The sequence below is a fragment of the Haplochromis burtoni genome, unplaced genomic scaffold (genome assembly GCF_018398535.1).
Source record: "Haplochromis burtoni strain Fernald_Lab_line unplaced genomic scaffold, NCSU_Asbu1 Contig_89, whole genome shotgun sequence".
In the NCBI taxonomy this organism is placed as follows: Eukaryota; Metazoa; Chordata; class Actinopteri; order Cichliformes; family Cichlidae; genus Haplochromis; species Haplochromis burtoni.
In genome coordinates, this window is record NW_024582450.1 from 583,357 (window position 1) to 598,675 (window position 15,319).

Here is a 15,319-nt window from a genome sequence, read left to right on the forward strand (position 1 = left end):
TACAATATATAATAGTATATTCATTTCTGGATGTGTATACTAAATATTTTTCTGTGTGTGTGTGTGTGTGTACACATATATTTTGTATACATTTGTATACATTGTATACATTCAGATTGTGTGACTATTTCTTCCTGAATAGATTGAATATGTGGGGGTGTGTCTGGCTCAGGAAGGGGTCTGTGCTGATTTTAACTGCAGATTATAGCTTCAGAGGCCCGAGTGTTGCTACCAGAGGGCTTAGAAGGAACCATTCTAAGTGGCTGTGGCATTTCTTAATTCCTGTGTTGCTTTCAGTGTGTGACTCTGGGGGTCTTTTCTTGCAGGTCATCCTAACATGGGTGGACCAATGAGAATGAACCCTCCCAGAGGAATGGCCATGGGCCCACAGGTATGACAAATCGGCTGCGCAGAGGGCACGAAACTCTGATGGGAGTTAGTTTCTACATCTAGTAATTGCAATAGTGAATGAGACAGCTGTGCACTTAGGCTTGCTTTTAATGGTTATATAACTGTATGGAAGCGCCTCTTACAGGGTGAAATGTAACTTTTCTTGAATTTGTTGCTATAATTGTCATTACTCACTTATGGTGAAGACTTTTGTCTTTTGTTATCTGCCTTTGACAGTCCAGTCATGTTTTGTGTATGATGTGTGAATATAAAACAAAACACTGAAACCTGTGCACTCAACAAAATCAAATCTTTTTAAAGTTCTTGTAACTTTGCTTCGAAGCTCTAACTGTGTGTTGGATGTTTTTTAAACATCTTGTCTCTTAGAATTATGGCGGTATGAGGCCTCCTCCCAACTCAATGGGTGGTCCAATGCCAGGAATGAACATGTAAGTCCCATTTGCTTCATCTTCAACATACTGCTGTTCATTCGCAAGTAGTTTTAGTAGCAAGCAGAATCCAAAAAAAGGACATCAGTTAAATGTTCTTCATTAATTCCGAGGAGCTGTTGGAAAAAGGTGTCCAGAGTTTATCCTTGGATCTAGTAAACTTGTATAACTCTCATATTTCCTTTATATTCCCAGTTCCCTTTATTGTTGGTTTGCTTTCTAAACTTTTCTTTTTTTTCCCCCTCAGGGGTCCCGGAGGAAGAGGGCCTTGGCCAGGTCCTAATGCTAACTCTGTGAGTTTGAAGCCCTCTGCACATACACAATAGGTGGCAGGCAGACTTATAGCAACAAGAATAACAATAACTTGGCAATATTCAAACTCAATGCATTGTATAATAACTTGATAATGAACTCGTCTAGTTTTCCTAAACAGATTTAAATTGTTTAACATGTTTAAACAATGTTGGAGATCATTTTGAACACGGCTAATGTGTTGCATCAGTCAGTGCCGGCAAGTTTGTCCCCTAAAACCAGGTTCATCAAGTACATTTGGAGATGACTAAAGTTTAAGCAACACCAATTAAACCTCTGAGAAGAATGTGCTTTCTCATTGTTGTTCTGTGATGCTAAACCAAAGTCATGCATCTCCTTTGTTAAATACCCAAAGATAATAAACGGGTAGCTCTTGCACAAAAATCGAGGAAATTTCTGACAAAGCATTTTCACCAGCTGAAGAAAATCTCCCTGACAGACTTGCCGTTTACTGCAGGATTGTTGTATTAGTTTTAATTTTCTTGTCTAGATGAACATCTCTATCTTTCAACCTTCAGATCTGACTCTTTATTTCTTCCTCCCCCTTGCAGATAGCCTACTCCTCCTCATCTCCAGGAAACTATGTGGTGAGTTCTTATATAAAAGCATGTCTGCTGACTAGGATGCAGTGTAGGCTTTTTTTTTTTTTCTTTTTTTGTATTAAAGAATGCTTCATTTATGCTCCAATGAGTATAATTTCACAGTTGTCTTTTTTCTTTCCTCAGGGTCCTCCAGGCGGAGGAGGTCCACCTGGAACTCCCATCATGCCAAGCCCAGGTGGTGCGTCACCTAACTATGTCCCCAGCACTAACACTTGTGCATTAGAAATAGAAGTGTCTCCCATTTTCCCCTTCATCTAAAAAAAAAAAAAAAGCATGAGTGTGTCCACTCACCGAGTGCTGTCAGTCTGAGTGCTCTCATTATTTCATGTCCGCTTTCCTGTTTTCATATTTGATTCAGAGATTTTATATCAACCTCCTGATATCCCAAAACTGAACATTTTGTTCTCTTTTTTTCTTAGATTCAACTAATTCCAGTGAAAACATCTATACGATGATGAATCCAATTGGACCTGGAGGCAACAGACCCAATGTGAGTCTCCTATAACTTTTCTTTTTTAACAGTAATACTATACTGTTCTCTTAGAAGTTTAACTTTGCAGCCTTGCTTAATTTTTCAGATATTGCACATTGATTCTTGGCTAAAATAATGGATGCTATTGTAATGATTAAAATTACAGCCTTAACCTCAAAATATAATCCAGTTCTAATAGGGCTTATAACCACATCACTGGGCACCAGTACAATCCAGCATTAGAGAAACCAAATGCTGCCACAGTGAGCTCAATAAGAATTGACTGGGAATGAAGTGGGGAGAATAAATTAAACAATCTCAACTTCACCTCAGGCTGAAAACATCACAATTATATCAGAGAGGTCACGGATGGAGAATCGTGTTAGTGGTTACTCATTAGATTTGTTCCACACCTTTTCACCAGTTCCCTATGGGACCTGGGCCTGATGGGCCAATGGGAGCTATGGGAGCCATGGAGCCACACCACATGAATGGATCACTAGGTGGGTTTGAACACTGATGGTTTGGTATGTATACAAACAGAAACTGCTTACAAAAACAATTGACCTGTTTATCTCCTTTTACTTCCTCAGGGTCTGGGGATATGGATGGGTTGCCAAAGGTATGTCGACATGAGATTTTCTATAAACGCTTCTTATTTGGGTGTTTTTGTGAACTAAAGCACTTTTTTAGAATCTCTGCCTTCTGCACTTCAACTGTGTTGCCAATAAGAAACAATTTTTCAGTTTAACATTGATTTTTACCCCCCGTTTCTGCCTCTAGAGTTCTCCCAATAACATGGGGGGCATGAACAACCCTCCAGGGACGCCGAGAGATGACGGCGAAATGGGCGGCAACTTTTTGAACCCATTCCAAAGCGAAAGTGTGAGTAGAGCGAATGAATGACATCTCATGACCCCTTAACAGTTCTCCTTGACATCTTGACATGAACCAGTGGAAGAATGCAAGCAGAGGATGCACCTGGTTTTTTAGAATTAATCTCAGACTGTTGAAAATGTTTTGGTAATATTTATGAAATTTGGTCCCACTTCAGTTTATTAATTCACTTTAGCTGAATTGGTTAGTCTAAACACATCTTAGTATTGGAGCAGTAAGGTAGCATTGTTGCTTTTCAATGGATGCCATTAAAGAAAGTCTTGTGACACATGCAAGTGTTAGTGATCACAACTAAATAGACACATATGGACGAGAATAGGGTATCGCTAACATGGGAGAAGCATGACATAGTAGGAATTAACAATCAGTCACAGACAAAAATAACAGCAGTTCACGCCAAAACTAATTTAATACCGTGACTCTGCTCACACGCAAAGGAGGCCTGTGGCCACACAACAGAGCCTGAAAAGACCCAGCTCAATTTCTAGTTCATGTTTTGGTAACAAGGAAGCAAGCAGACCTTTTGAAATAACTAGTTTTAGGCTTGTTTTTAAGTGCAGCTTTATTTCTTATTTAGTCTTTATACTTTTAAAGAGCTCCTTTTATGCTCCATATTTTCTTCTTACACTTGAGTAGAGTAGCTTTGCATGTTTCACAAATCAGAATCATCCCAGTTTGTCTAAAACTGGGCTTTTTGCTTCATTTCACCTGCTGTCTGATACATGCAGTTTTAGCTCACTTCCCTCACACTTTAAGCCACCTTTCTTCTGATTGGCTGCCCCTTGCAAAGAGTAGGTTTGTGTGTTCACAGCCCAAGCTGTTCAGTTATGATGACTATATCTAACTAATCATAGAGAGGCAAGAATTTAAAAAAGAAATGTCTAAAAGTGAGTATTTAGACTCACTATTTGGACTGAACTCCCACCCCCCCAAAAAAATAATAAAATATATATATATTTTATTTTTATTTTTTTTAGCGGATTAATAACTTGTGTTCTGCTTGCATTGTAGCCGCTTGCTAATCACATACAGTTCCCTCTGTATCAGTGATGTGATTGCAGTTGATTGACATAAATGTTTGCTGCGCTTGAGTATATGATAAATACCTGCATTTTATTTCATTTTAAAAATGTACTATATGACTAGAAGTGGCAGTATCTGTAAGCCTTGTGTTGCATAAACAACTGTAATGCTCTCTTACCTTTGGCCTGAAGAGCCACCGGGTGCACAGACTAGAACTCGAGCCAAGCCTTAATCACTCGATTCAGCTAATCAGTAGCGGGGCTGGGTATCATCTGAGTTAAACAGCTGTTGGATAAATGATCATTAAAACTGCTAAATATCTGTTTGAAAGCTAGGATTCATTTCAGTCCATACAAATCATATATGTACTATTCCCAGCCCTTATTAGACATACAGCAGAAAGTTCTGATTGCCTGAGTTAAAGCTTGGCTTCAACCATAGTCTGAGCTTCCTCTAGCTTTGCAGGGCGGGGTTTGAGCGCCCTCTGGTGTTTAAATGTTGTCAGTGACATATCCACTCATCTGTGCCCTCCTCCCCCTTCCCTCTCTCTCTTTTCAGTATTCACCCAACATGACGATGAGTGTGTGATTTTATTTTCCTTTTTTTTTGTATTTTCATTTATTTCTTTCCCCCTCTTTATTTTTTGTAACCTACACCTGATTTTTTTTTTTTTCTTCAACTGAATCCTTACTTCACCTTGGACTGGATCACTTCCCTTCCTCCGCCCACACACACCCTCTGTCCCCTCCTCAAACGGGGACCCACTACTACCCAACCCACCACCCCGTTTTTGTTTGTTTTTTTATTTTCCCCTCTTCTCACTCGGGAACTCTACGGCCACAGCCTTCTGGGACAGCCCTTGAGCATGCTGGGACTCTAATTAAGACGGGCCCTCCCGGCGCATGTAAGCTGGCTGCGGGTGTGAATAGGAAGCAGTCACAGAGCAACAGGAAGAGCCTCCTCTCTGACTCCGGCCCCAGCCTCCCTGGCTTCCTGTCAGGGTCTAGACAATGAGCGAGGGAAGGAGGACAAATGGAGAGAAAGGGGGAGAAAGGAGACTTGAAACACAGCCCTCCCCCTAATGACACAGTGTCAGGTCTCTCAGCAGCTGCCTGGAAGCGTCTCAACCACGACTTTGGATTTTTTTGTTTTGTTTTTTTTAATCATCGTCTTTTGATTTGTTGCTGTTCCTGATGGGGTTATCGGTGGGTCGGGAAGAACCGACCTTCGTGCCCCCCACATTGTTCTCCTTGTGTGTACATTTGTAACAGAGGTGTTGTGATGATCAGTGAACAGGATTTTCCTTTTTTGTGTATGTATTGTATCATTGCTATTTTTATTATTGTTATTAATGATTATTGGTATGATCATTTTAAGATTAGGTTCTAATTTTCTGTTGTTTGTAAGGGCACATTTATTATGATGAAGACATTATACGTGCACAAAAATCGGTAATTATTTGCTGTGTAACATGAGGCTCCGTGTGAGCACACTGCCCCCTGCAGGTAAGATTTTATTCCTCACGGTACTAATTGGTTCTTTGTTTTTGTTTTGTTTTTTGGAAGGTTGGCAACTTCCTTTTATAAGATCTAAAATTTTAACTTGTTGCTCAGTAACTCACACCCGAAGAAGAGTCTCCTAGGTTCCCTGCAGTAAAATGCACAGCTCTATTTATTTATGTACTTTTAATTTGTCTTATGAATCATTGTTCCTTTTTTTTAAGTGTTATCCCTGGTTTTTTTTATTATTATTATTTCTTTCTCAACTGCAGAACTAGTAGCAACTGTGTAAATATGCAGATCCACTCAGCAGCATCTTCTTATCTCCATCATTAGACCCCCCCTCCATCCATCCCGAAAGGTGCTGACGTTATCACGAGTCCAGTTTGACCACACTCACACCGCTCCCACTAATGCTTCCCACTGTTCACTCTGTCATGTACATACGTAACATGTTAGTCTGTCTGCTGACCTGTAGTGAACACTTGGATCGTTTTCATTTGCCGATGAGGTCCCCCACACACTGTGATGTCCGTCTGCACTTTGCGGGCGCTTGCTTTCACACACCGCTCATTTTAGCTTGCAGGTGTTTTCGTTCGAATATGTGCTGTCCTTCCTCTTTTTTTACGGTTGCTTGTGGTGAAATGGCTTCTGGCCATCTGCTGATCGGATCAACGGTGTTTTTTTCTTTATTTTGGAGAATGGCAGGTTAGGAAGCAGCAATGGCATTGTTCTGTTGACTGTAGCGAGTGGCCTCCCTTCCATTTGCTTCCCTATTCTCACCTCTCTAATAGGCCAGCATTGACACACAAGACACTCAGTCACACACCACCCCTCTCTGATATTTTTTTTTTTTTTTTTTTTTTTGGTACAACTCCATGTTTTAATTTTAATTTTTTTTGTAAATACTGTAAAATGCATTTTGATATCATTGACATGTTTTGATATTTCAAATCACGACTTTAACAGTTGATCAGAAACGAGCTGATTTGGGCAACTGTGTATTTGTTCAGAGAAGGCCTGTCTTTTACTCAGAAATAATATGAATGACGAGAGAAACGGAAACTGGAGCTGCTAAAGACTATTATGCTATTTCACCTCATCACAGACAAACGTGGGGCTTTTACTGTGCATCGGCGCTGTTGTGTCAAGCGGTCCAGCGGGACAAGGGAGGAAAAACCTTTTGTAGTCGAGCTAATTCACTGTCACACACATGTACCTGAAAAACTCAGCTTCAGATGAGATATAAGTCTTCTTCCTCTGCCTCTTTTATTGGAAATTTATTGGGGGGGAACAACCTACCTCTGTTTTTGCAAATTCATGGTCAAAAACAGAGGTAGGTTGTTTCCCCCCCCCAATAAATTGGGACATTTTTATAATTAAACTTGTGGTCTCTTGACACAACTGAATCGCAAAGGAGGGGTACAAAGGACACTGGCTCTCAATCCAAAGCACCAGGGACCAGAGTTCGTGCTTTACTATGAAGGAATTTTTTTTAATCTATTTAAAAATGAGGCAAGAGAAATGTTTGAGAAAAGTAAAAATGGGAAAAACAAGAACACGTGGGACAGATTTGTTGCTAAGAAGCGGTGCAGGAAGAGGCGTTTTCCTCCCCTGTACTTTGAAATGCTGTTGTATAAAATGCAGTCCGACTTCTTTCTGTCCTGTAAGTAAAGCCGTCACAACGTTGATCATTTCTGTATTTCTATTGTGCTGATGTATAATACTGTAACATTCAGGGGTGGGGAGGGTTAAGAGAGGACTTTTGGGGGAGGGGGTGGGGAGTAAAGATTTTTTTTGTTTGTTTGTTCGTTTGTTTGTTTTTTGTTTTTGTTTTTCCCTGTTCAGTTCCTCATTTTTCCTCTTGATGACAAAGCAGTATTGAATATGAGGCAGTCTGTCCTTGGGGAGTTGCTTTGTATCTCATGTTAGGGTAGTTTCAGATCCTAAATGTCTTGTGTAGTAAAATAAGAGGTTCCTTCGTATGTTTCTTTATATTGTAAAGTTTCTTTAGACGAAAAAAAATATTACTTATTGGAAAAAAGGTGGGAATCTGCATTGATAATGTATTTTTTTGTTTTGTTTTGTTTTGTTTAATTTTCATCAAGTTGTCAGTCGTTTTTTGCCTGTGTCCCCCTTGTTGTAGATACATATTAAAAATAAATAAAATGACTTCACTCCTTTTGCCATGAATATAAATTTTTGCCTCCAACATAAATGCAAAAGTTGATGAACAGGAGTCAGTTTTCAAAAGGTTTGTGTGAGTTTTTTCTTTCTAAATATTTGTTTCATACAATTTATATCTCCATTGTGTTTAATACAGAATCAACAAGAGAGCTGCAGCCAGGGATTAATTTATAATTCATTATTTAGTTTTGCAGAAATTAAAAGCAGAAACCTTAAGTTACTTAATTCTAAGAATAATCCACTTTCCCATTGTTAGTGTGTTTGAGTTATTTGTTGACTGACTATTCTTATCATATCTTTTTCATTGCATTTCTTTATGTTCTGCTGGTTCACGTTGTACTTCTCTGACAAAACACTAGTGTTTGAACCCAGATATTTGTGAATGGTTTCCACAGCAAGCTTTGAGTTGATTGCTTGCTCATGTTGAATGAGAATTTAAGCAGGTATCCTCTAAAGTTAAATTAGTTAATAAACCGTACTCCATCTCAGAATCACAAGTCTGAGTATACAGTAAGCTCTGTAAGCTTTTGGGCAGCAGTACAATTTTTTTTCCCTCCTAACTTGCCTCTGAACACCACCACAGTGTTAAATCAAACAATCAAAATGCAACTCAATTGCTGTTTTTCAGCTTTGAGTCATGGGGTCTAACAAAAGTGTTTCATTAATTGTTTAGGGATTTTTCAGAGGCTGTGTCTGTATCTAACTGAAAGTTTTGAGGGGAGGTGGAGCCTGTCCCAGCTGTCATACACCCTGGACAGTTTGTTAAAGGCTTAACACAGAGACCAAACCACTATTCATGCTAACATTCACACCTACAACATACATTTAGAGTCACCACTAGACGACATGCATATCTGGATTGTGGGGTGGAAGCTGGAGTATCTGAAGACAATTAAAGCACTTAAAACATGTCTTATTGGGTTACGATCAGGTAACTGAGTTGGCGATTGAAGAATATCCCATTTACTTTCATTATCCAAGTGTTGTAGCCCTGCACACTTCAGAATGTATCCTGTGACTTCTATCAAAAGTCACACCATCAATAAAAACTCCTTGTTCCACTGGCAGACATGTGTCTATACCATTGCCTTGACCATGTTTGATGGATGATGTGCGGTGCTTAAGATAGATCGTCAGTATTTCCTTTTCTTATCATCATGCAGTATGCTTCAAATCCTCTGTTCTGTTCCTTCTCCAAACTTTTCTCTTCCCATGATTATACAGTAGAGGCTAAAACTAGTCCAAGTACTGGCGAACCTAACTTGTAAAAATGACGCTGGGACCATTATCCTTCAAATATAATATGGTCTCACATGTCTAAATAGTTCATCCGTGTTCCTCCTTTTAGCTGTTCAAGCTGCACCGAGTGACGACGCAGTGACCTCCTGTTTCTCTCGTTGTAGCAGGAGGCAGAAGGAGGAACCAGTGAGGTGACGGAGGAAGCTGAGGGCAGTGGAGGGAGTAGAGCTGGCCTCACTGATGCTCTAGAGGGAGGAGAGGAGCTGGGTGGGTGAGGCAGAAACACCATGGTTCTGCTTTTGGCTGGTGAAACCTGGGTTGGAACCTGGAGGTGAGATGTGGATTGGCTTCCCAAAGGAGGGAGGTGAAGTAGAGGAGGGTCGACTGTGACAGAGGGGAGGGTATTCCTGCGGAGCTGGGAGTGAGGGGGCAGGCCGGTGGGGAGCTTTTTGTCTGAGAGTGACCCTGCAGGAGTGACACATCGTTTGAGGACCACGCTGCCGGGGGTTGCATGAGTCGAGCTCATCTCAGTGAGCGAGACGACTAAATGAGAAGTCTTCAAAGAGAAATCCTCATGGCTGCGGCTGTAATTCTCTCCTCCATATCCGTTATCTCTCCTTTGAACCTTGCCTCTTCTCCTCTCTTCCACTCTGGACTGATCAAAATGGGACTCCTTTTCTTCTTCCTCCTTTTCCTCACCCTTACTCCTTCCTCTCTCCCCTCTCAAATCCTCTCTGTCTCTCTCCTTCTGTGGGCTCCTCTCCCTCCTGCCCTCCTCATAAGCTCTGTTCAGACAGGCCAGGTTGTGAATCGCTAGCCAGGGTTCAGATGATATTCTCTGTCTGAGAGGGGGAGAGCTGCACCGGCTCAGTGGTTCACAGGAGGGACGTCTGCTGCTAATGCTGCTGCTACTTCCTCGTTGGCCTGGTGGAAGAAAAGAAGTCAGTTTTAGGGGTTAAAATCATAGATGTAGAAGCTGTTGAGAAGAGGCATCCTTTCTCTGTTGCTGTAATGTTTCTTCATATTTGTCATAAAGCTGGCTCCCTGTTGGATACATACAAGGCTTTTAATCTACCAATATAGTGTCTTAAAAAAGGTGAACATCTATGATAAAAGTCACTGATAATGTCTTGTTTAGAAGATATAAGCTGCAGCAGTCGTCACATTGTGATATCTCTGTCCCTGTGATTTACATCTGCCCACTTTGAACACCTCTCACAGTGCCACGCAGGAAGCCATGGCAATCCATCCTATTTCAGTGCAGAATAAAGTGAGGCAAAGCTACACATTCATATAAATATGTTGTGCATAGCGTGTGCTATAAATTTTAAAAATATTCAGCCAGGTTTTCCCCAGTTCATCACTTACCCTCACATGACACATCTTTCCCATAACAACCATCTGTCTTTATTCACTCTGCTTCTATGGTACAAATCGAGTTCATAGACGGGACCTGTAGCTTCCTTCATTACAAGCTTCACTCACCCTGGCAACACATGTTCATTTTCTCTCCTCGGGAATGAGCGTGCAGCTAATGATTTCAACCACAAGGCATTTATTCTCATCTGTCTAGACTTGTTTTTGTTCAGTGCTGATCTGCTATTATCCAGGAGAGGCAAGTGTCTGCATATAGAGATTGCAGTATTGATCTGTTTTAAGGCGGTATAGCCAGACAACTCTGATAATATTATTCAGAGCCGGTTAGGGAATCCGTTATGCTGTGGAGGGAGTGTTTTGTTGACATGGATCGGGTCCGCTAATCCTTTAAAGAGAAGCGTCTCTGAAAATCAGAACTCGTCCTGTGATGAAATGTTTCTGTTCAGATGGAAAATGCCGTGAGGGCTGCAGTTGCAGTTCTGACTGGTTTGGTGTGGTCAGAAGTGCAGCTTAACTAAAACCAACAGTCGTGTCAGTGTCTTTAAATACAGTTGTGGTCAGAAGTTTACATGGAGTCATCACGGGCATGGCTGTCAAGATCATTTTCGGCTTTTAATGATTTCCTTTGAATTCTGCTTTTTCCAGGGTGGAATGATTATACAGCAGACATCTTTATTGACTTTAAAAAACAAGAATTGGATGCACAAGTTTTTTTCAAGTATACAAGCAACTCACTGAAGATCTAAGAAATAGAACTGAAGATTCAAACAAACTGGTAATGTCTCTCTGAGCCATTTCTAAACAACTGCATATTCTAATATCATCAGTTCAAACGGTTGTATGTAAGTACAAGTTATTCAGATATGTCTTAATAACTTGGGGATTAGAGAAATTCCAAAATAAATTCAAATGTATGCACCCAGTTCTTTTTATTTAAGACATTGAAGGTGTACAGCCATTTCAGTGTACAGCCTGCTGGTGTGGGATACACCATAATTCAATTAAACCAAGGCATTTTCCTGTAAACAAAGCTCATTACTCACTTGTTGCTCTGAAGTTGAAGATGTTTTCGCCCTCGGGTGAGTTTGGCGAGCCTGTCTTCAGGACGATGTCAGATGGGGACATGCAGGACACCGGTGAGGTGTTTGGGGATGGGAGAACATTCAGATAGCGTCTGGTCACAGGGCCTCCATGCACACCCACCTCCGTGGCAATGATGATGATGTCACGACCTCTGACCTGACATGCATCCATCAATACCTGAAGTACAAGAATGCTGGTAAAGTAACTTTACAGGTCTTGTGGAGGTGTTGAAATCTCCTTCTTTTGGAGTTCTATTACATCCTGGTAGTTTTAATGATAATCATTTAAAATGAATTAAATTATATCAATTAATTGAAATGAACTCCATCTTAGGATGGTATAGGGTTAAAACCCTAACTTATAAACAATGCAAAACCTCATAATATCCTCTTCCATCCTTTAAATGTATTGATTCACACTTTATTTCATTTTTTCTTTGCTCCTTACTAACCTTCAGAGTAGGCTGATGCTGCGCGTTGATGGCGTAGACCAAAGCTGAGGCTCCAGAGTAATCCTCCATGCTTGGGTCGGCTCCTGCAGCAAGGAGTGTGGCTGCGACCTGAGCTCCCGCACGCTCCATACAGGCGTACATCAGCGCAGTACGCCCCGCCCGGTCTTGTGCATTAGGATCTGCCTGATCGGTGCAAAAGATCCAATTGAGTGATTAATTCAGTGATAAATGGTTATCCCAGAAGGGACATGGTCCGGTGTTAGGAGTCACTCGGAAAGCTCAAGTGTGTATTTTATAGAAACCAAATTTAGCAGAATTCTGTGCAATTTGGCTAATGCTCTCTTAATTAGAACTGATCTGGCACTGTTGCTTTTGTGTTGTGGCTCTCAACTGTGACTCACAGTGTGTTATATTCTGTTCTCCGGTGCCAGCATGTTCAGGAACACCCTTTTAGTTGGATGGGGTACACAAGCAGAGCTGGATAGATCACAAGCCTGTTTACTATGCATTAAAAGTTCTCCTCTCTTAGAGCAAGTACAGTTTTTTATGCATTAAAAATACACCTAAGTCAATAAACTGCTGAACTTGTATGCACATGTTTACATTCAAGTGTCTGTATTTAATGGTGACTATTTGTCACTGAGGACTGACCTTGTTCTGGAGGAGGTATGTGAGGAGCTTAATTGTCTCAGGCCCAGCAGGCTCCCCTCTCAGGGCCTTGCAGGCAGCCAGCAGAGCTGTCTCTCCTTTAGGGTTGCGCCCATTTACCTCTGCTCCACCGTCTACCAGCAGACGGACCAGACGGAGCTTCCCAGAGGATGCTGCACTGATGAGCGGGCTACAGTCTGACAGAGGGTCCAACATCGCCGCTGTAGGGCATTCAGTCATTTATCATTCTGATACTAATAATATCATATCATATATATAGATGCAGAAATGCCTCAATCCTGTAATCAGAGCACTAATTGGATTACTATGACATGCACATGCACTATATTGCCAAAAGTATTCACTCATACATCCAAATAATTGAATTCAGGTGTTCCAATAACTTCCATGGCCACAGGTGTTTAAAATTAAGTCCTCAACTTTCTGCAGAGTCAATCTCTACAGACCTGCAAACTTCATATGTTCACCTGATTAGTTCAAGAAGCATGCATAGAGAATGTTTTTCTAGTGATGACCCCTTCCTGTTCCCACATGTCTGTGCACCAGTGCACTAACCAGGTAACATAAAGACACGGATGAGCGAGTTTGGTGTGGAAGAACTAGACTGGCCTGCACAGAGTCCTGACTTCAACCAGACAGAACACATTTGAGATAAATTAGAGCAGAGACTGCGAGCCAGGCCTTCTCATCCAACATCAGTGTCTAACCTCACAAATATGCTTCTGCAAGAATTATCAAAAATTCCCATAAACACTCCTAAACCTTGTGGAAAGCCTACCCAGAAGAGTTGAAGCTACTTTAGCTACAAAGTGGGCCGACATCATATTAAATCCTTGGATAAGGATGGGCTGTCATATGTGCATGAAGGCAGATGAGTGAATGCTTTTGGCTATTTAGTGTCTGTGTCAGCAGTCGTCCTCTCATGCACCTGTCGCTCATTCAGATGTGCAGAAATTCTACATCAGAGTTGTGCAAGCAACAGAGATACTTATAAAAAGTAAATTTAAAGAAGACTGGGGAAAGATTTTCGATTTTCTTCCTTATGTCATTTTAAAATTTTCTTCTAATATCAGTGAAATTTTTAATGGATGAGCAGAGTATCTACAAAGTACCTACATTCAACATCATTCTTACCTTAATTTTTCTGTTCAGTCTGTCTTCTTCAACAAAACACAAAGACAGCAGTCATCTTCAAGTTATCTAGATACGATGCAAAAAAAAAACCTACTACCCTGCTCCGAATTTTATCCTGATTCTTTACTAGCTTGGTTTTCTGCATGAAGCGTCCTCGTGTCGCTGGTCTGCAGCAATCAGCCGAACATGAAGTGATAGGATACTAACTTTCATGTACTCCCTCGGTCTCTGTCTCCCTCCGTCCTGATCTGTCCTCTCCTTACCTGCTGGGTCAAAGGGAGGTTCAGCCCACGGCTACTGTTCAAAGTCATAAATGGTTTTAAGCCCAAAATGTCACCTGTTGCAAACACTACACTTCAAAAGAGCCAGAGGGCCTTTGATATGAGTCAGCTTTGAACAGTTCTCATCTGCTTTGAGACCATCTGTGTTCAAACACTGGCAGGGAGACATAGATGAGAAACAGAACTAAGGCTAAGCAGGCTCACACATTAAACTCATGGCAGCTCATTTGTATCTGAACATTTTTGACGCACTTCTGTTGTTTGTATTTTAATCTTTTGTTCTTTCAGAGCACTAAGCGGCTGTTAATATACAGTCATGGTAAAAAGAAGTACACCTATACAGTTCTTATCGGGATAAATTAGGTAAATATGACCTCAAAAGAACAACACATTAGAATATAATGTGACATTATTCAGATCTACTACAATGACCATTAAGTAGGTCATTGACCTACTTAATGGTTACACCAGTGAACAATTAAGTGAATCATCCTGGTGGAGGACCGTTTTTCAAACCTAAGCCGTGCTGCCATGTTCTTTTTTACAGAAAAGAGGCTTTCGCTTCTTCTAAACAAATCATACCTTTTCAGTCTTTTTTCTAACTGTGCTGTCGTGAACTTCAATATTTAACCCTTGTATGGTGTTCGGGTCTGTGAGACCCGTTTTCAGTTTTTTTTCAAAAGAAAAATTAAACAATTAATTATTTTTTCAACCTGAAATTCATTGGCTTTGGCTTATTTTCTGTGAAGAACATAAATCCGGACTAATTTTCAATGACCTCATACTGTACCTCCCCCCACGCATTTACATTACATACAAGGTGTTCGGGTCCACTGGACCCAGGTCTAATAAAAGCGTTGAAAGTGCAGGTCCTGTGTTCCCACACTCTGTCTTCCTCCTTTCTGGTGCTGCTGATAGTGTTTTCTTCCCCTCCTGCTCCCGCACAAAGTTGCAACATTGTTGAAAATTCAACTATAAACACCGTCTGCTCTTACATTCCCACACATTTTACCCTCTTTCTTGAGGGATCCAAATTTTATTTTCTCATACCCTGTCCCACCTGCAAATTAGGGGCATAATACTATAAATAAGACTTTGCCAGTGTGGTTCTTTATCACAACTGATCAAGATGGCAAAAGATTATCTGCTGCGAGGGCCATCCAATTGATTTTGGAAGAGAGAGGGGCTTCTGATGATGATGTTGACAAAGAGGTTTCAGAATATTTCACATTTCTGAAAATTCAGAGTCTGACA

At 40.9% G+C, this 15,319-nt stretch overlaps 2 protein-coding genes across 5 annotated transcripts in view; one reads left to right on the forward strand and one right to left on the reverse strand.

Moving 5' to 3' along the window:
• zgc:110158 (uncharacterized protein LOC553590 homolog) overlaps window positions 1-7,828 on the forward strand; it is a 53,805-nt gene extending 45,977 nt beyond the window's left edge. For 3 of the 4 annotated variants that reach the window (XM_042222599.1, XM_005934348.3, XM_005934351.3), the window contains 10 exons: window positions 327-391; window positions 778-839; window positions 1,087-1,132; window positions 1,703-1,738; window positions 1,877-1,931; window positions 2,173-2,243; window positions 2,650-2,728; window positions 2,819-2,847; window positions 3,009-3,110; window positions 4,704-7,828. In XM_042222599.1, coding sequence (XP_042078533.1) covers window positions 327-391; window positions 778-839; window positions 1,087-1,132; window positions 1,703-1,738; window positions 1,877-1,931; window positions 2,173-2,243; window positions 2,650-2,728; window positions 2,819-2,847; window positions 3,009-3,110; window positions 4,704-4,733 — 575 coding nt within the window. In that variant the 3' untranslated portion in view covers window positions 4,734-7,828. The remainder of the gene's footprint in view (window positions 1-326; window positions 392-777; window positions 840-1,086; window positions 1,133-1,702; window positions 1,739-1,876; window positions 1,932-2,172; window positions 2,244-2,649; window positions 2,729-2,818; window positions 2,848-3,008; window positions 3,111-4,703) is intronic. The other variant, XM_042222600.1, reaches the window with a different exon arrangement.
• LOC102296313 (ankyrin repeat domain-containing protein 34B) lies at window positions 7,484-12,845 on the reverse strand. Its single transcript, XM_005934355.3, has 4 exons — window positions 12,633-12,845; window positions 11,982-12,164; window positions 11,491-11,707; window positions 7,484-9,994 (listed from the first exon to the last, which is right to left on the reverse strand). The coding sequence occupies exons 1-4, from the start codon at window positions 12,843-12,845 to the stop codon at window positions 9,141-9,143; spliced, it is 1,467 nt and encodes a 488-aa protein (XP_005934417.2). The 3' UTR covers window positions 7,484-9,140.
• Between the last annotated feature and the right edge of the window lie 2,474 nt (window positions 12,846-15,319).

What these genes read in the sequence shown, in the direction of transcription:
- LOC102296313 (XM_005934355.3), bottom strand. Translation starts at nt 12,845, where the DNA reads ATGTTGGACCCTCTGTCAGACTGTAGCCCGCTCATCAGTGCAGCATCC. An exon ending in AGCATCAGCCTACTCTGAAG is followed by an intron (nt 11,708 to 11,981) that starts GTTAGTAAGGAG and finishes CTTGTACTTCAG; the next exon opens with GTATTGATGGATGCATGTCA. An exon ending in CTTCAACTTCAGAGCAACAA is followed by an intron (nt 9,995 to 11,490) that starts GTGAGTAATGAG and finishes TTCTTCCACCAG; the next exon opens with GCCAACGAGGAAGTAGCAGC.